This window comes from Anomalospiza imberbis, chromosome 6, assembly GCF_031753505.1.
Source record: "Anomalospiza imberbis isolate Cuckoo-Finch-1a 21T00152 chromosome 6, ASM3175350v1, whole genome shotgun sequence".
Classification (NCBI taxonomy): Eukaryota; Metazoa; Chordata; class Aves; order Passeriformes; family Viduidae; genus Anomalospiza; species Anomalospiza imberbis.
The window spans coordinates 33,438,379-33,459,577 of NC_089686.1; the positions used below are offsets into that span (position 1 = coordinate 33,438,379).

Consider the following 21,199-nt stretch of genomic DNA (forward strand, 5'->3'; position numbering starts at 1 on the left):
GCCAGTCTTTAGTGCATCAGTGCCATGCACTGGAACAAGAATGTTTGCCTTTAACTGATGGGGCTTCTTGGATATCCAGTGCTCTGTAGAAATGTAAATGAAGCCTTCTAGAACAGTTCATGTTTGTTAGAGAAACGTTTTTCTAGAATTTTGTTATTCAGCAGTTGTACATTCAGCAATACAGACAATGTTTATAAGGCCAATGGTTTACAATTCATTAGTAAATTCTCAATAATGTTCTTGCTAGAGAAAATCTGACTCTTGTAGAAAGATTGAAATTAAGTTTTTAATTAACTCTGTCACCTTTTTTTTAATATTAGTAGGGTGTGACAGTACTCCAAAAGCACACATATTGCATCTGTATGTATTAGCTCATAGGTCTGTTAATATGACTATTTTTCTTGTCCTTGTTGTGTGATGCCCAGTGGACTCTAAAATACACTCTGCTGAGGCTTTACATAAGATCACATTGCTGTGTTTCACATGTGAAATTAGCAGTGTTGTGTTAGCTTGTCTCCAGGGACTTTGCATTTAGGAATGGAACAAAGTGAACACACAAAAAGAATAGGAAAGGGCTTTTGTTTGTTTCATGTCAAAGGCATTTTGCAGCCACTAGTGCGGTTAAAAAATATTTATGCTATGATCTAGGACTTTTACTTGGTTGAATCCCAAGCTTTTTGGCCCAGGTCTGGGATTTTAGGATTATGCCTTTACCTCAAGGAAGGACATTTGTTTTTACTGGTGTTCAAAACCTATGAGTGGAGAATAGGAAGAGCCCATTTCTGATGCTATTTTATAATGGATTAATTTTCTTTCAATTTATAAGTAATAATGTTGGTGTTTTTCATCATTTAGAAAACCAAAAGAAAGTTAAAGAAGGAATGAGAATTGTCTAAACAAAGATTTGAGACACATTAGAAACAGGCATTGAAGTTGAATTTACAGCGGATACTTTTTTATCTGTGGAAGATAACTGTGTTGCTAAAATTATTATAGATATTCAAAGAATAATAAGAGATATAAATCATGATGGCAATGCAGGTGCTAATTACATACTTAATGTACATTCCTCACGTTGTGCTGCTGAGTTACACAGAGCTGATTTGCTCTGTGCAGTGGCATGGGCAGAGGAGCCAGTGGCATCTCTGTCTGAACATGCAGCTCCTGGGCTTCCAAGCTGTGCTCCCCGCTGGTCCCTTCGCTTCCAGCCATGTCTGGCAGGCTGGGTGGAAGCAGCCAGAATAGCTGCTCTGATGCTATTGTACTGGTACTCCCTTAGGAATCCTCCACAATTTGGGACACAGGATCTCTGGGATAAAGCAGTGTTCCAGTATGGGTCATAAATAAGTATTGTATCCTTCAGCTTTTCTCTTATTTTCAGAACTGGAGTGAAATGGAACAGTACTCAGGGCTCTGAAAAGCTACGTTAACTATTTTCTGTTCTTCTCAGTACTGGTGTACTATAAATCTCATGAGTGACCACAAGTTGCCACATAAGAGAATTCCCATAGGAGTCTGTGTTTATGTTGCCCAACTACTTCATCTAGCCACAGCACCATCCTCAGATCCCTTTTCTTGGCACTGTTTTATTGTGGTAAGCAGGACACTCTTGCTGGCTGGCTGCTTTCCTGCTTAGTAAAAGCTACAAGCATTTTCTCCTGAATTAGCCCTCATATTGGACAATTATCAGGGCTGTGAGCCTCAAAAGTATTATAGCATAGGCTATCATCATGGCCAAGTTCTTGTGAAGTTTCCTGGCCTATAGAGGACTCTCCACTGGAAAAATTAGGAGACACTCAGAGACAGGAAAGGTGACAAAATCCATTTTGCAAACTAGGGAATAAGGCATGTAGCAGGGAGGCAGAAAACACTTCTGGGGAAAGGAATTTTGTAGGATCTGGTGTTTCATGAGCTGAAGGGAGCTGACTACCCTGCATACCCTCCCTGTATTTCACCCAGGGGAAGTTTCACCAGAAGTCTGACTTCAGCAAAGTAAACTGGAGGCAGCCTGGTTTTGTGCAGCTCCCTGGCTATGCTGCTGCAGTTCAGACACCATTTGAATACACATGTGGGATTTCATTTTCTTTTCCAATTAAAACTTGCTGTTTGCTTGGGTAATGCAGTTCCCTGCCACTGAAGTTATTGTTAAGTTCTGTACATCAGGCAAGAAAAGGCTCTCTGAGTAGAAGGGGTCAGGAATGTGCTGGCAGTCTGGGGAAGAATAGCTAAGGAAAAGCAGCATTTTGTTAGATTTGGCCTGTTGCATTCAGGACAGTTGTTGCTCTGGAGCACATCAGAACAGTTCACCTTGGATAGTTTTGGTTTTGTTGTCTGTGTTTATCTTTGATATTCATTTGTGGTTTTGATTATTTTCTTCCACTAAAGTTATGTTTACTCTGTCCAAGGATACTCAGAGCTCCTCATTATAGTGCCTGATGCTAAAACCATGCTTAAGTGGCACTACATATTTCATGCTGACCTCTCTCACTTGAAATCCAATGTTTGGCACACCACAAAAGCTGAAACAACTTGCAGACTGGTCATCTGTTGCTAGCAACTGCCTGGACAGGCTCAGCCAAAACACATGTCTTTGTTCTGGCTTTATGAGAGGGGGAGGAATGGACCCCACTGAAAAGAGATAGCATAACTGTTACGGGATTGTAGCCTCTGGGTACAGGAAAGTAGGGTACCTCTGGAGCTGTGCCTACCTGGCAGAAAATTAATACAGTAAAGTTGCTACAGATGTCTTATGTCCATGTACTGTTTTCACATAGTTGCTCAAAAAGCAGTGGCAAAGTTAGTAAGAATACTCATGAATCCTGGTTCCCAGTTCCTGACATTGTGCACTGTGAATAAGTGCTCTATACATATATTGCTTTTTATAAGGAACACCTGAAGCCAGCCACGTATAGCAGGCTTGAGATTTGCAGTGTCCTATTTCCTGGACTTGTCCTCTCTGTTTCTCCTCTATTCTTCAAAGATTCTTGGTTTTCATTTCTATCTCCTTTTGTTTATTTTCCTTCCATTTCTTTCCTTTGCAAGTATTGAATGTCTCCAGTGGGAGTAAGTCCAGCCACATGTGCATGCAATGATGGTTTATTTTTATTGGAGTCGTTGCCTATGACTGTTATTCATTACTATAGGAAGAGCTGCACTAACAAACTGCTCTGAGAGTTTTTTGGTTTTTTTTTTTTTTTTGCTGTTGTAAAAAGTCCTGTTTTGTCCACAGCCATTGAGAGTATCTAGTGCCATCATAAAGACATTGAGGGTTTGGAGCTCAGACACTAGTACTGCCTCCTGAATGTCCTGTTGTGTCTGGTGTTGAAAAGCACCATCTCAGCATCCCGGCTTCTTTGCATGGTGTCTCTTTAGGTCAGCTTTTCAACCATCTGTCCACCTCTCTGGCACCTAAGCAACTCAGTTGACCTCTGCTTGGGGAAGAATTTGTGGTTGCACAAAGTGCAAGCATGGTCGCTGGCTACTATTGGGTACTCTTAGGATAACAAAGTGTACGGCCAGAACATCACCAAGCCAGGTCTGCCTGAGATTCTGCTGATTCAGAAAAGACAAGTAAAAAGTACCACAAAATGCTTCTATCTCACTTGGACTTCTAGTTTTCACACTGGACAAGTAATCCTCACTTTTGTTTGAAGTTATCACATATTTGTGTTACCATGGGCAAGTCCATGATGTCCCAGAATTCCTGGTACTTCTTTAAGACGAATATCTTGCATAAATAACAAACTATTGGTAGTTGAGTTAGGAACATATGCTTAACATGTAAGCTAGAACTTAAGTATGTAAGCAGCCTAAATAATTTCACATAAGAAATACAGAGGTGTAGAATTAATTTTTATTAATTAACCTCTTCTGAGAGTGGAGTACAGAGAGGAAGGTGAAGTGGTCTGCCTAGGCTTACACAAAAGATAATATAATCATATCCTAGAAGTTATTGCTAGGATAAAACAAAAAGACAAGAAGTGATTTATCTGAAATTTGGCTATTCTTACATAGCTTCACGATGTCTAGAGATTTGTTTTAAATATTTCAAAAGCTCTGCTTCGCACTAGCACTGACTCTTATAATTAAAGGTAATCTGTTGGAATTTGGTTGAGAAAGTTTGATCTCTTTGATAGTAATTTACATTTGTCAATGTAAGTGTCATGCTGATATTTCAGGGTAGGGATTTCTTTGAATTCTTTCTCCCATGCTGAATCCATTGCATGATTTCCCTTGAGCTTTTGAAGACTTTATCTCCATTAATTTTCTTACTCAAATCAGCACCCATGGTTGCTGTTTTCCCTGTAAAAATGTCTTAAGTGCATCTACATTTCTCCCTCCCTCATTTTTTCTCAAGATGATAAACAGGGAATTTTTGGCTTTGCACTCTTAGCAATGTTTTTAATATATGAAATTTGTATGCATTGCACTAAAAGAAGATAAACAGATGTGCTGCTGCATTTTGAGGGATTGAGACGACAGCAGGATGGTCAGTTGCCTTTTGAATCAATTCACTCTGCTGTTTTTTTCCAGATGTGTGCTAATAGACATTTTTAGGATGTACACAAACTCTGCTTGCCTACTTTTCTGCACTAATTGGTTTGGGTTTATGGAACGCCTCTCATAAACTGTCTCTAGCTGCCATTGTTGCTTTTCCATAAAGTACTAGAAAGAAAACTTGTTCCTAAATGGTTTCCTCTAGGTGGGATTTTCTTGTGGGGAAAGAGGAGATGCAATCCATTTTAAGTGCTCTATAAAGAATTTTATTGAGTTGTGGCCCTTTAACCTGGCCTTAATGAAAGCTTTTTCAAACAGCTGGACTTCAGAGAACCACATCTCTCAGGTGCTATGTATGGCACAAATTAAATTATGGTTTCCTAAGAAATATTTTTTATCCAAATGATGATGATTGTTTTTTAATTTTTTTTTTTTTTGCATTTATAAAAGCAGTAGGGACTCCACATCTATTCCCAGTATTGGGGCATGTTTGGTAGCCCCACTTCTCATAGTTCCCTCTCAAGTGCTCAGGACATTTTAAGCATGCCCTGTTTCAATCGACCCTTTTTTTTTTTTTTTTAACAGGGAGGATACATGTGTGGGCTCTAGATGTTTGGGAAGACTGAAGAATGACAGCATATATCTCTTTTTCCTCAGCCTGTCTGGTTTACCTCCTTATTCCCAATAATTGCACAGCCTGCCCAGCCTGTAGCCTTTCTTACTGACAAGTGTTTGGGTGCAGACAGTACAACTGGCGTAGCTGAGCTTTTTTCTGCTTGAAAGGGGAAAATTTGTGCATAGAGTGCCTTTGCTTGCAGTGAGATTTGGAGGAAGATGCAAAGCAAGGAATAATTGTTTTCATAAGAAAACACAAGATCCTGATAAAGTTAAACTCTACAGTGATTTGCTTATGAAGGCAATAGGATTTAATAATGTTATTCAGATTTTGGTACTGATATCAGCTATAAAATCTTTAGGACTGTAATTTATGAGCTTCAATTTACCCAAGTGCATAATGGGGTTATTTTTTTCCCACCCTTCTAAGGCCTTTTTAAAATCTACAGATTAAGCACCATATAAGTGCAACATGTTATCTGGAGAACCATTTGCCATCAGAGATCAGTTTATTGTTTTTAGGAATATCTCGTGAGCTTAGTAAATGATTGCAGGAGACCTAAACTACTTTTTTCCACCATAACACTGGAAAGGGTTAGGGTCACTCTGTTTCTGCAACAAGGGGCAGTTATCTCCCAAGTCAAATCAGAACCCATGGCGGGACTGAAGCCTCAGAGAGCTCCAAGGTCCAATGAGCATAGGTGTTTGGTAAGGCTTGGCAGGAAACACAACCATTTTTTCCCTTATGTTGTAAAAAGCCATCCCATTGCCCTAAAGGATGCTTTGTAAAGAGGGAGTGTGGGAACAACTCTGTGAAGCCTAACTTGGTGCCCTTTAGGGAACTCTTGCTTCTCTGCTTGGGTACCTTTCCGGTGGGGTGGAGGCAGTGTGAGCTGCGGGACTGAGAAACAGAGCTGGCCCTGGGAACTGGGCTGCAGCTCCTGCTCAAAAGTAAACGATCTGCAGAATAAGGACTGCTGCTTTCATTTCTAGAATGTATCAAATTCCGGCACACTGGGCCTAAGAAGGAGCAGAAGGGAGGGCAGAAAAAACAGTTATGAAGTCTGCTGGGATATCTGATGCAAAATCAACTTTGTTGTTTTCCTTCCTGGCTTTTTCCTGGGCTCTATTGCAGCTGAAAAAACAACCCTTCTGATCTACAATAAGAGGGGAAATTCTGGCGTGCAGATTGTCCACCCAGTCAATTTGGCACAATTATGGGAAAGATTTGTTTAGCTTAGCACTGATTTTATTAGTACATGAGTCTAATCAAGCCTTGAGTGATAGTATTCTCGCTGTTGAGTGACCCTGTCAGTGGTGTAGGCTTCCTTCTCAATTCTCATGCTCTCTCAAGTGAACGTGGTGTTACTGAAGAGTTCTCCTGAAATGCACCAGCTATTAGCAAAGCTTGTTCATTGCAATAGGACAGCAACAAGAATTAGCAAAATGTCCCAGCAAGCCAGCATTGCTTCAGTAAGGGCCACAAAAGTAATGAGAGCCAGACTCCTTTCACAGGTCTCTGGTATTCAGTCAGTAGACCTGAATTCTAAAATATTTATTGACTGTAAATGTGGATTTGCTTTTCATTCAGTCCCTGGTGCATGTAGTATGCATTTTGTCAGTACAATAGACAAGAATAATAAGAGTCAATGAGAAAAGGTAGTGTAAGAAAAAGCTTGACATAGAATAAAATAAAAAGAGAAGAATCTGTTCATTGGTAAGAAACTGACATACTTTGAAGGACGCTTCAAATAGTTTTATTTATGTTCCTCAGTCATTGCTAAAAACCAATTTCTTGTAATAGTTTCCAAAAAAAAAATAGGAACAAAAGTGGTTGTCTTTCCAGTCTAAATGGAAATGATGTATTAAATGTTAATACAAATTATTTTCTCAAGTATTTCATTGAAATATCTTAGTCCATTAGTTTTGTTAAAATCATTAGTTTTCCATTATAAAATCATAATTTTTCAGTCACGTGAGAGCTGATAGCTCAGTCGAAATCATCTTCTTATGTCACTGTTTGGTAGTTTATCATCCTGGCATTTTGATAACTAATTTGATATAAGACTCTGCCCCCTTCATCATCTTTATTTTGGCAGAACATTGGCTTGATTTCTGGTTGTCAGTAGCCTTCTGAAAGTTCATCCAATACCTTTTCCAATTCATCACTTTCCTTGCTATTGACAGAAGGTGTTGTCCCAATAATTACTATTTTCTGCTGGGCTTCTGTAATCAATTCTGTGATTCATATCTTCCATAAAGCTTATAAACAATAAAATGTATTATTAAAAATGCTTTCCCTATCTAAAACAAATGTTAATGTACAGTATTTCTGCTGTCATCATCAATTGTCTCTCAGCTGCTCTGCTTGTCTCACATTTATCTTCCTTTATCTAATCTAATGGCATCTATCCAATTTCTATTCACTTTTCATCAAGGTGATATATTTCCTCTTACATAGTACCTTTGTGTTCTTAGCATGCCTTATGGCAGAAATTATTTTTCAGTCATTTAATATTTATTCTACATTGTTGTCAAATAATAAATATTTATTACAAACCTCTTGACAGAGAAATGTGATGCTAGAAAGAAAAGAAAGGAAACTAAGATTTGACCATGGACTTGGCAAAACTTGAAATTGCTTTCTAGGTACAGCAGCATTATAACTGCAGATGGATTTTACATTCCATTCCAGAAGCTCGTGGGTAGCTCATGGAGAGCATTTTGGAAGTATCATAGGATGAATTAGAAAGACTCAGTACTGTTTCATCATTTTTTATGTCTGTTTTCTATTAATTTCACTTTTTAAAAATAATTTTTGTAATCAAAATGCCTTTTAATTTCTTTAGCCTATTACTTACCATTACTGTTTACTCTCAAAATGTGTACTACTTTTGGTGCAACTTTAACTGCACTGAAGTGTTGATAGGAAAGAAAATTGGTGGGGCCTGGATTAATTTTTGATTCCATGATTAAATAGTGCTGATCACTAGAGGCGTGTCTTTCACTTACCTGGCTAGGAAACAGTGCAATAAATTCCTTTACATACATCAAGAACATTAGTGGAGTTCTATTTTCCTTTCTTTTCCTGAAGTGAAAAAGGAACCGAGGAAATCTTCTGTATTGGACTGAAAATTTTGGTTCATGATCTTAAGTTTTATAAAGTAAGATTGTGGAAAGAGATCTGTGTTTCAGCTTGTTATTAAATAATTCTGAATTCAGATCCAGGTTCAGATAACACATCTCTCTGTACTCTCCCCAGTTTTCAGCCAGGATTGATTTGGAATTGAAACAAAACATACACTTGAATATATGTGAGTTTTATAAATTCCTAGTCTGCCTGTGCTGCCCGTTTCTAAATTATTCTGGAAGTTCCCATGTATTCTCCACATCCTCAGGGGGCTGTTAGGAATCTTGTGGAGAGAAGCAGATGCTCATCAGAAGATATAGATGAGAAGACTTTAAATGACAAATTCTGTATTTGAAAACCAGCAACTTTTTATTGGTTTATTCACCACAAAGATCCTTAGTTGCATGTCGGCCATCAAAGGACATTGTTAGTATGCATTGTTCCAACTCTGTCAGTTGTATCAGCATAAAAGATGGGTTGACAAGGCTTTGTTGCTGTCAGGAAGCCCACAGGACTTGAAGAGACTTAACAGGTCATGAAGTGCTCCCGAGGCACTGTTTCATATCCCTTTCATAAATATTTTAATCTGAATCCTAAAAACAAAGATGAACTTTTTAGCTTTGCCTCTTTGAGTTGAAGGCTCTTCCAGAGTCTCACTTTACTGATAGTTATGAACTTGAAAATTTCCAGCCACAATTTCTTCATTGCTGCAAATCTGTTCTTCTGCAGTGTTGTCAGTTTGAAAAGTTCTTCTCTTTCTTCCTGCTTCATTCTCTCATTTCCTCTCTCCCCATTCACTTGCACACACAGACACCATCAGCCTTCATTTTTGCCAGATTCACTGAGCTAATGTTTTTCTAGTGCCATCTCAGATGAGCACTCCAGTCTCCTCACCAGCATACAACCCTTTCTTGCAGTTTGGGTTCATAAGTGACCTGTACAGTACACGATCTCCCAGATAAAACCTTGCTGGTGTCTTGTGCAGAAACACACAAGTGTCCCTAGTTTGTCCCTGCTATGTCCACATACCCAGGTGTATGTGGTGGTGCACTGTACAACTGGGTCTGTCACTGTGTTGACTACATCACCTTATAGGTCAATCTAAGTGAGATACTAATATCTCGGGTACACCCAGGAAGTGTCTTCTTTCCAGTAACTGTTCCTCCTTTTGTCTTACAGCTTCTTTGCTTATCCTTGTTTTCTTCATTACCAGTTCCCATTTAGCAGTGTTGAAAGCTTTACAGAGATCTGAAGAGATGAGTTCAAATTTATATCAGACTTCTAAAAAAAAATCTAAGAAGGATGTCATGTATGTCTGGCATGACATCCATGTTTTCTTTTATCCCGTTTCCCAAGACTTTAGTTCATGGAATCATAGAATATCCTGAGTTGGGAGAAACTTGTAAGGATCACAGAGTCCAGCTCCTGGCCCTGCACAGGACAGCCCAAGGATCACACATTGTGCCTGAGAGTGTTGCCCAAATGCTTCTTGAACTCTGTCAGGCTGGTGCTGTGACCACTTCACTGGGAAGCCTCTTCCAATGCCCAACCACCCTCCGGGTGAAGAATTTTATTATAATATCTGGCCTAAACCTAAATCTATTCTGATACAGCTTGAGCCATTCCATCCTGTCACTGGTCACCAGAGGGAAGAGATAGTGCCGGCCCCTCCTCCTCCCCTCATGAGGAAGTTGTAGACTGCAATGAGGTCCCCCCTCAGTTTCCTCTTTTCCAGACTGAACAGACCAAGTGACCTCAGCTGCTCTTCATACGTATTCCCCTCAAGATGCTTCACAATCTTTGTAGCCCTCCTTTGGATACTCTTTTATAGCTTTGGATGCTTCTTACACTGTGGATCTCAGAACTGCCCCCAGCACTCGAGGTGAGGCTGCCCCAGTGGAGAGCAGAGTAGGACAATCCCCTCCCTTGCCCGGCTGTGATGCTGTGCCTGATGCACCCCAGGACACAGGTGGCCCTCCTGGCTGCCAGGGCACTGCTGACTCTGTTCAGCTTGCCATCGACCAGGAGCCCCGGGTCCCTTTCCGCAGCGCTGCTCTCCAGACTCTCGTTCCCCGGTCTGCCCCATCCTGGGTGCAGAACCCAGCACTTCCCATTGTTAAACTTGGTGACTGCCTAGTCCCCTAAATTTTCAAGGTTTCTCTTCAGGACTTCCCTGTCTCTGAGGGAGTCAACAGCTCCTCACAATTTAGTATCATCAGCAAATTTACTTATAATGCCTTTGAGTCCTGTGTCCAAGTTGTGTTATTCCTCACTTCGGAATTTCTTCTAAAGCCTTGCATGGTACTATCAGGTTACAGACATTCACTCACTAGTTTACTTTTTTTTTTTCTCTTCTAGGGAGACTAAGTTGGCTGCTTCTCAGTTACGTTGCATCATTTTCAAGTTCATAGAAAAGTGACAAATACTAGCTGTCAGACCTAAATTCACATGCTGTTTCTTAGAATGGTTTCCTGATAGTGATTGTCTATTTCTGCTGAATGTGCTAAATTCCTGGAGTTTTTGTTCCACTCAGTTGTTATTTCTGTATCAATGTGATATGGATAAATTCCCCATTACCTGTCTTTTCTTCTTTTACAGTTTTGTCCTACTTGTGGAAATCTTTTTTCACTGATATCTAGGAATATATTTAATCACTATCCCAATGTAATTTCATTATAAATCCAACTTTTATTTACTTTTTGCTATTGTTAATAATCTTTCCAGAGACAACGTTACCTGATTTTTGGTAATCCTTGATTTATACTTCCACTTCCTGGCCTTCAAAATATCTTTTTCTTTTTTTGATATGTATTTCCTTACATGCTTTATAAGTTCCTTGTCTATATGTAAGAACCTACTCTTTTGACTGTTCTGGCTGGAGGATAGTTTGCAATGAACTTTTACAGTTTTTTGACTTTGCTTGAAAAACAAATCTAAATGCATATTTACTTCTTTTTTTAATATTATGTTAAATACTATAGTTTGTTGTTATAAAATGAATTCTCTGTACTCTATCTGGTTGTGAAATGTACAGTTGTACTTCAAAGGTTCTTTTCTCAGTGGGCAAACATTCAAAATAAAGCAATACCTTTGAATATTCTGAGCTGTTTCCATTTCTCTGGAAAGGAAGCTGATTTGGAGTCTCAGATGTAGCTGTGCAGCAGCTGCCTTTCAGAGGGGCCTGTGATGTGCTGCTGAAAGGAAGTGTTTTATTATAGTTTTTCATTGCTATACATAGCTGTGCACATACTGTAACTGAATAAAAATGCAGTAACGGAATGTACGTAGAGTTATTTGAATGTCTATCCATGTGCATGTGTAACTGTGCCTAGTGCACATGCATATATAGGTTAGTATTTATGTGCATAGTAGTGCATGGAATGCCAAAATTTGACCTTAGATGTCAGAATTGTAACTGTTTCACTTCAGGCCTTTCCAATTAAACATCCAGCTGTTTTGGGAGACTCTTACCTGAGTATTTGCATCATTTTTCCACCCCATCCTCTCTCTTGTATTTTTAGAGCTGAGGGAGTGTGCGAAGCACCTGGAGTCAACTCCTCTTCACTCTGCTTTCTTCCTGGCAGTCTTCCTCCTGCTGTCTCTGTGGTAACCAGAGACAGGACCTGAGGAAATTGCCTGAAGTTGTGTCAGGGGAGGTTTAGGTTAGCTATCGGAATAACGCTCTTCATGCAGAAGGTGTTGGGCACTGGAACAGGCTCCCCAGGGCTGTGGTCACAGCATCAAGCCTGTTCAAGAAGTGTTTAGGAAAAAGCCCTCAGGTACATGGTGTGACTCTTGGGGATGGTCCTGTGCAGAGCTAGGCGTTGGATTAGATGAACCTTGTGCATCTCTTCCAGCTCAGCTTATTCTGTGATAATGTCAGGCAAGGGAATTCAGGTTTTGTTAGAGTGCATCAGGCATGTGGGATGTGACTTGCCCCTCTTTTCTCCAGAAGATAATCCCAGAGAGAATGGTAATTAACATGGAAGAGGGGAAAGTGGTACTACAGCTACTACAGTTTTCCTACTTGGAATATTCACAAAGTATTCACAGTATCATATCCTGAGGTGGCTTTGCCAGCTTCATAAAACAGAAGGGCAAACATTGACATTTGGACTGGTCTGATGTTCTCCAACTGTATTGTCGTCTTTATGTGCCTGCCTTTATTTTTCACTTTCAAAGAAGAAGGGAGATTATGTTTGGTTTAAATGCTGAAGCCCATAAAAATATTAGCTGGCTATAGGTAATAATGGTTATGTTTGAAGAACCAGATATGGGGACATTCTTCATTTGGCCCACATCAGAATCAGTTGAGAAAGAGTTGCAAGACCAAGCATCTAAGCATAAACCTGTCTGCAGATTACATACAAATACAAATGAAACTACCTACTCTACAGACAACCTTAGCATTCAAAGTGCTACAGGAAAATCACATGAGCCTTGACGCTGCAGCAGAATTTGCTGTCAAATCTTTTGGATACTCAAAGACACTGCAGAGCTCAAACTTCTGGTTCTTGATATTGCTATTCTTACACTTAGGAATAAAAGTCCCAGTTCTGTATGTCTATATGTTATTCAATACTGTTTGACTTTGCAGGGAAATGTGAGCAGTTTTAGTGAACATGAACGTCCTTGTTTCCCTTGTAGTCTCTCTTGGAGCTTGTAAAACCTGGTCACTGCTTCTCCACTGACTGATAGGCACCACCAACCAGAATTCATATGCCATAACCCTGACAAGTGCTTGAATGTTTGGCAGAATTAGGACATGCCCTTTGGAAACAATGGGATTTTTATCTGTATTTGGATGTATCTGACAGAAGGCTGCCTATCATGGTCTGCAAGGGTGCAGTATCTGATAGGGCTTTGGGAATTTAGGCACTGAGGTATGTGAGGTTCCACAGCATGCTGCCTGAAAGGCCTCACAGGGGGCTTGGTTGAAGTCAGTGCACCGAAAGGAAGCTGGCAGGTGGGCTCTGTGTCCTCAGCCCTCGTAACTCAGGCTCTGCCAGACTGGTCTGCTGGGAGCACATCCCTGCTGAAGCTCAGCTGGAGCTGAAGGGAAACCACCCACCCAAACCATGTGCCTGGGGAACGGGAAGGCAGGAAGGCTCTCCCAGAGTAGATGGCCACCACTGGGAGGACTGGTTTCCAGATCCCAGCCTTTTCTAGCTGTGGAAGAGGTGAGCAAGAACCATGTTTCTGGTTTGTTCAGCAGCTCTGTGCTGGAGGCAGAGCAGCAGCATGCTCTGCTTCAGCCACTGCTGTCAGTGATGTCTGCAGGGCCACGTGGGCGCTGTCAGATCAGTGTTTGTGCTGATTACATTTTGGGCAGAGTGTATTAAATTTGTCATAAAAATGTCACTTTTGTGCAGGTGACAGCATAAGGGTTATTTTAGGCAAGCTGTGGAGGAACAGTCCTTGGCAATAAGCAAAAATCAAACAGGCAAGCAATAAAGCTGGGCACATTTGTGTGAGTTTGCCACCAGCAGGTCCCACATTCCCTATTCTGCCCATTTCTGTCTGTGCAATTCTGCTGCAGCTCATCTTCCCCAGAGGACAGTTCTACCATAGTGGAGAAAGGGAGCTTGGTTTATTTCTGGTGCCACCCTAGCACCAAGCTAATTCAATTGCACTATACAGCCCCCCCAAGGGAATTCCGGTTCCTATTTTGAAATTTCAAGGACAAGATCCTTGAATAAAGCTTGACATGGTCATTACCTATTTTGCAGAAGAGGACATCCAGATACTTGAAATAGCATGTTGCCATCCCCAGTGTGATGACACATGAGTGGACATGTTGCTTCCAGGAGCTGGGTAAAGACAGTGGGTGGAGTTCTTGGAGAAGCCAAGGGGGCATATCTGTGGAATGGCTAATGGCAATTAAAAATTCCCTGTATATGGCAGTAGCAGTTTTGTTCAAAATCGTCTTTGAGTGCAAAAGCCTGAACCAGCAGGAATGGTTAAGCTTAACAGGATGCCAGTAAGACAAGCAAAACATACTGCTTTCATGATGGTGTTTTTTTAGGACCTGTAAATCCTTTTAAAATTGCAGCATGATCTATATATGTGTATGAGAAGATCTTAACTACTTAGAAGTGACGGGGCTACATCAATAACTGCATGTTATTTCTGAAGTATGCTTTATTACTTCAGAAAGTTAAATCTGGGGAGATATTTTTGCAGATTTGAGCTTTGATCAGTATGTTATAAAGATGCATACTTACGTCATATATTTGCTTTGCAGCTCCTGGTTGCTAAATCCCCTGTTGCTCCATTCTCCACTTTTTTCTACACCATTGAGAAAGCAGGCTTGGTTCTTCAGGGTAAGACCAGACCATTGGTTATTTTGCCTTTTCAATTAGTATTTTAAGCAGACTGAATGTAGGTAACAACAACTATTGTTGAAAATGGTGCTGTTTAACCCTTGTTAACCCTTGTTAACTAGAATGTTTAAATGTGTGGGGTTTTAATTTGGTAGAATTAAAAAACCCCACACATTTAAACATTCTGGTTAACAAGGGGAGTATTCTGCTGAATTCACTGTTTTTTCTTGGATTACAATAAATTAGTTCTTGCATATTGCCATGGATCTAGAAATGGGCCCTGAAATTATTAACCAGGGCTCCCTGTTTTTCTCCAAGGTAAAGTGGAATGGTTTGGGTAACATGGGGTCCTATGGGATAGGCTTTTACAGGATAAACATACCCATTTATCATTCATTTATCATTAAAACCTGCTTTAAAAAACGGTTCTTCTTTAGCAAATGGCTTGGTATCATTAAAAATGCAGGAAATTAATATCTGTTTTCTATTTTTGTGATCATTTTAATGCTAATGTCTTAAATTATCCTTGGATTCTTTAGGATATGAAGTGGTATACTGAAAAGCTGGATATTACTACCATGCTGACAGGGAACTAGAATTCCTCCTGGCTGTGTCCTGAATCGTGTACTTTTAGACACAGCAAAGAGGGAAGTTCAACTCTTCCCTTCTTTTCCCATTTATCCCAACAAACATCTTACCTTTTGACAAACATTCATAGATAAATTTTGTTGAGTTGATGTCTTTTGATATGCAGCCTGGCTCCCTATCACTGCATCAGTTTAACAGACTGAATAAAACTAGTCAGTGCCTGTCACTTTCTGTTCAGGGAGGACTCTGTGATATGCAGCCAAGGCAATGAGACAAGTGAGTATAGCTGGTTCTCAGTTTCCAGTGATGGAGAATCACTGATCCCATGAGGAAGAATGGACATTTTAAGGGATGTGAACAGTTGTCCTTCTGATTGCACATTTCTCACATTCAAACAGGCTGTACCAGACTAATGACATATTTATATTTCCTTGTGACTCAATATGCTTACATTTCAGGGGAGGCGAAATGTCAGAAAACAAACAAAATGAAAATGTTTTATGGTGCATTTTTGCTTCTATTTGATATAGCTATATAATTGTAATGAGGGGGGAGGTGTTTATACAGCATTTCCTAAGCTTTTGGATACTATTCTCAGTATATATTTAGATAGCATTTAGGGCACTTTATCTGCTTTATTTGGTACCAGTAATTCTAAAAGTCTACAGGAACTAGAAACAATTTTTATTAGTTTAAACGGAGGTTACTTGCAAGAGTTGGTCTTGATGTGTTTTGTTTCAGTATAGGGCAGATGATAAGCTACTTTTCTAGCTTGGATATCTTGAGTTACATAGATGTTTCTGGTCATTATTTTAAAAGGCAGACAATTTCCTGCTATGTCCTCAGGCACTAATGTAGTGAAACTTTGGGAAAAAAAGTTTTCCCGTTTCAGAAACAGAGAGAATTTGTTCAGAGACGGTCTTAATTTTTTCAGCTCTTTTCTGTGAGCCATGAATATAGCTTTCCCTGGATTGAACCGTACCTTTAAAGAACAAATAGGCCTGGTTGCACATAATGATGGAGCAGCACTCTGATGAGAGAATATCACTGGATTAAAAGTGTGGCAATTGCTCTTTTCCCTATACCCATATGTTTCTGGGGTATACATTTAAAACATCATTTGCCGTTTTTCTGCAAACAGATAAAATACCAGTTTGGATTTCTTTAAGTAATTGATGTCTTGATATCAGGCATTCTTTGTGCATTTTGAAAGGCAATGAGAATGTCTTCTCTGTGTGAGCCCTTTATTACTTTCTGGCTACATCATTATATTTCTGTTTTAGATATCTTTCTCCAAGATGGGTAGCAAGGAAGGGTATGGTTCCCCTAATAATGTGCCCCAGATGCTTTTACAGAGACTGGTAAGCACTTAAACATGAACCATCTCACTGATTTTTAAAAGTAAATATTGCATGGTTTCATCCCACATTTCAGTGATCATTATTTCTGGGGAAACAGGAAGTGAGCATATCACCAGGAAATGCCTGGTTTGGATAAGATGCAGAAAGTGGCACCAGGCTTCCTTGTTCAAGAGAGGCTAGCGTTTTTCTGAGAGTTGTACTTGGTGCTTCTTTCCAAAGGGAAGCTAGAAGTAAGATGACAGTCAGGCAACTAGCCACGGGCCAGCTGGTGACTGCTTGAGGGACACCACATAGCGCTGAGCAGTGGGATCTGTCCCCCAGCCTGGTCGCAAAGGCACCTCTCCCATTCAGGCTTTGTAGTTTAATTCCCTTGGTGTCAGGAGGTGAGCACATTGAGGATGGCTGATGGGAACAAGTGGGTGGATGTGGGAACTGGTGGGAAGCAGCAGCTGGCTGAAGTGCCCAGGATTCTTTCATTTTACTCAGGGGGTCCCATCCCGGGACCATTAACCAATAGGCCATAAACAAATTGATATTGGAAAATGTGGCTGGAAGCTCCCTGATTAGCCAGGGTGAATGGGGAATGAAAGACAAAGTGAAAGTGTGATTTAACAGTTCCACAAGCAATTTCCATTGCCACCTCTGAGGGATTAGGATGTGTGGAATAGGCTAAAAAAAAAAAAAAAAAAGAGGAGGAGCTCCCCCCCACCTTTGTTCTGTGGCTGGAGGATAATAAAACGGCAGGAGAGGCAGTGCGGCTAGTTAGGGATTTCACAGACTGCTATTTGATGCAGTTTAAGGAGCCCTTCTGCTATTGTTGCAGTTAAAATGGGAAGCGGAACTGTTCTCCATTTGCAAAAATCTCCAGCGTCCTCAGGAAGAGGGCTGAGAGCAAAAGGCTATTAAGATGGTAATGCTGCCCCATTTGGAGGAGTGTATCAAAATCCTCTTTGTCAATGTAAATTGCTGCTCTGTTTCCCTGGTATCTTTGTATCTCATGGCCTCAGTGCAAGCACAGAAATTTTTGGAGGAGACCCTAGTGAAGGCAGAACTGCTACTCTTTTATTGTCAGAGGAGATCTCCAGGCTGCCCAAGGGTCCCTTGGAGAAAACTTCTTTGCTTTTATAAACCTGAAGTGTTCATGGATGAAGAGAATCCATTTATACACTCACTCTTTTATTTCCACTTTCAGACTAGAGAAATGAAATGTGATGATTGAAAATCATGATTGGACAGTCAGAAATTTAGCAAAGAAAAGTCTGCAGCCTCCTCCTTTCATTGCTTCAAATAGCTCTGTGCTATAGGGGAAGTGGACTGCAACAGCAAAAATACCCTCAGTTGCCTTTACATTGCAATGCAGTGTGATGTTATGTTCTGCCAGTGTCATTCTTTGATGAACCTGAATTGTGAGTGCAGAATCCAGTCTGACAGCCAATCTCTAATTTGTAGAGATCTTAGACAAAAAGCAGAAACCTGGATCAAGCACCGCAAAATATTGGAAATTTACTGTCAGCTTGTGTTTGCTGTTCTAAGAACTTGCTGTTGCTTCCCTGTTTCAATATACCAGTGGCAGTGAGTGGAGTCATACCGTTAAAAAGAAGAATACAATTAAAAGAGCTTCAAATCTACTTGATTAAGAATGAAAGGTGTAAGATTATTTTTCTCCTTGGCTATGATATAATTTCTGTTTTGACTGGAAATTGCTAACTGGTAATTCTGTTCTGGTATAACAGAAGAAATTTTGAGCTGCTCTTGCCTAATTGTAGTTTTATTGAAATTGAATGTAGCACTGCTGGGTTAGGCCAGCTGAACTGGAAGATGCTACTTAGCTTTGTGCACACATATGCGAAAAAGATAGGCTGAATTAAACTGATTTGAACCTGTATGGTGTGGGTGATCAGCCAAGTCTAGCTTTAAAAGCAGCAGTGTTCTGGGGTATAAATACAAGTAGGCAACAAGCCTAGCTGTTACCTACCAACAGCTCAGCTGTTTGTGGAAGTCTCATTCCATCTTACTTAAGCAAATGCCTTCTGTTACCAAGAGGATGGTGCTGCAAAAGGAGACGGGTCACGGTAGCTGCTTGCCAGCTGAAGAGTCTATTGGGACTGAATGCTTTAACTAAGTGATTAACATTGCTCTTCATGGAAAAACTCAGAAGCTGAGTTTTTGAACTGAAAACATAAGGCAAATTATTATTAGTGAGCTAGGATGTGCTTTTGAGTAATGATATATTTTCAGTTTCATAATATTTTCAGTTTCATGGGGTTTAAAGATGGATAGAATTATCAGTTCGTCCAAACTGACCTCCCATATATCATACACGTTTCCTTCAGGTACCTGATTTGCCTTCACAGTGTTTTCAAGTTTTAGCTACCTTGCTGCAAAACCCTTGTCCTGTATTTCAGATTAGAATTTGTCTGCCTTCAGCTTTTAGCCTCAGTTCTTGTAATGACCTTCAGTGCTTAAAAAAGCAGTGATGCTGTTAAATGGTTGCCATTTTTCATGAGTGTACTTGGCATAATGATTTATCTTGCTATGTTTTACTCTTCCTTTTTGAAAGGTATAACTGTCTATAAATGTAACCTCAAAATTTTGTGTCTCCTGCTGACTGGCTCCCCTTACTTCTCAAAGAAAGAATAGAATACTTTGTATTGCTAAAGGGTAGAGTTTGGGGGCTGTGCCACAGGACTGGATAGTTAATTAATCCACCCTTTCTGCTGCCCTCTTTTTCACTGCACACAACCTGTCTGAACACAAATGTACTCACCTTGCATGTAATGTCCTACTGAGGCAGGTAACTTATTATATGTAGAAACAAAAGAATGTGGCACTTGGAAGAGAGTGTCTTTAAATTTCACAGTAGTAAGGGAAAAGATCTAGTAACTGCTAAATCTAGGGAAACCTTGGTACATTGTGTTTCATTTGTCACTAAGGTAATGAAAGAAGCTCATTTTGATCTCAAAATAGCATAGGCTCTGAGTTTGTAGTGCAGCATGGCAAACTGTCTCCAAAGTGCTATAACTAATTTCTATGGCTGAAGCAAGTGAAAAGTGCCTCATTTTATTTTGTAAAGAAACAAGTAGTGAGGTAGAAAAGGAATTCTGAAAGAAAGGGCAGCATTATTTGTATTGTATTGTGTGGGTTTGAACAGTGAAAGACAATGATTTACTGCATCAAAAGGTTTTATTCAATTGAAGAACTGTAACTATAAAGTGACCTTTGTCAGGAGCAACATGGATATAATCTGTAAAATGTAGCAGGGTTGTACTTCATGTGTGAATGGGTGGAAGACAGGTTAATGGGCATAGAGTTGTGCATTGCTATTGAGATGGTAAAAGATTTGCAGTGCCACTGGTGATTTCCAGCCCTATTGGAGGGATAAAGATGAACTGATCATTGTTAGGATCTCTGTGGGGTGGAACCATTTTTGCTGTATTCCCCACAGGACACTGAAAGTCTCATGCTATTTCTAACAGGTTTGTAATAATGAGAGCAAAGAAGCACTATCAATTTGTAGGTTAAGTCCATCCTGGGAGTAAGGCATGAGAAAAAATAAGACTGCCATCATCCCAGTGCCAGCAACATCACCCACACAGATACAGCTGACATGAATGAAAATGTCCTTTTGTTCAGGCAATTCGTGGCATTTTGAGGAGTGGGTTACTAAACCTGGCCCAGGAACGGTGTTTACTTGGGTGAGGGTGTCCTCACTAGATGGGTTTGTGGGAATTGCTCTACTGCTCTGCAGCAGCACTGCCAAAGCCTTGCTGGAGTAGCAAAACTTCACAGCTGTCAAATGAAGGAGGGCAGAGAAACAGGGCACAGATGCAAAACCAACTAAAAATGTTTATGATGAGAAATGGAAGGAAAACATTTTAATGGTGAAGGAAGACTGGAGGCATCTTGGGTTTAGATCCAGTAGAAACCAAACAAACTATAATTTCAATAAAATTAAATGTTTCTCTCTGCAAACATGACCTTTCACATAGTGGCATAGTAGATAGGCAGTAGATTGATAAAGTTTCTGGCCATGCTTGTTCCTGTGAGCTTAACTTGTGTGAGGATATGATGCTGGATAAATCTAGTTTAGCAGAATGTTTTTAATTACCTGCTTAATTTTAAAGATATATGTAAAGATACTGAAGATACAGTACTGCTGTCTTGCACTTAAAGCCAAACATGTTCCTAAATGCTTTACTAGATTGCAACTGAAGTGCCAGCATTTAATTTGTGTGAAGTTCTACTAAATGTAATACAAAGAAAAGTTTTAGTGTAAGCAGTGTGCCAAATCTGTTCTCATTTATACAAGTGCAAATCAAAACTAATTTCTTTTAATCCAGTGTCGTTAAAACAATGAGCTGAAGAGTGTAAGTCTGTTCTCCTCTTTTCAGGGCTGGCATAGGCTTCCTGGGACAAAATGATCTCACTTCAGAGAAATCTTCTCCTTACCAGGCTCTCTGTAATGAATTCCTGATCAAAGTGGGCTGCTCCCCTGGCTTTTCAGCATAGTGCTAAAGCAAATGGCCTTTTTTCCAAAAGGCTTTTAACATAAGGAGTGTAATTGTCTGTTGATTAGAGGTAGTGTCTGTGGTTTGTGACAATATATTGTTCTGGGAACTGAACATTATCATGGAAGACTAAGACTTTACTAGTAATTGCCTGGATTTAATGTAGATGTCACATCT

At 40.0% G+C, this 21,199-nt stretch overlaps 1 protein-coding gene across 26 annotated transcripts in view; it reads left to right on the forward strand.

The window, feature by feature from the left end:
* RAD51B (RAD51 paralog B) overlaps positions 1–21,199 on the forward strand; it is a 417,280-nt gene that overhangs the window by 259,602 nt on the left and 136,479 nt on the right. For 17 of the 26 annotated variants that reach the window (XR_011000000.1, XR_011000001.1, XR_010999998.1 and 14 more), the window contains exon 10: positions 14,487–14,565. The exons of 5 other annotated variants lie outside the window; for them this stretch is intronic. Coding sequence is in view for 14 of the 21 variants with exons in the window: in XM_068193163.1 (XP_068049264.1) it covers positions 14,487–14,565 (79 nt within the window). In the remaining 7 variants the exon portion in view is untranslated. Of the gene's footprint in view, positions 1–7,211; positions 7,257–14,486; positions 14,566–15,391; positions 15,421–15,551; positions 16,622–17,706; positions 18,760–21,199 lie in introns of those variants that run through there. 4 more of the 26 variants (XM_068193176.1, XM_068193167.1, XM_068193175.1 and 1 more) reach the window with 4 other exon arrangements.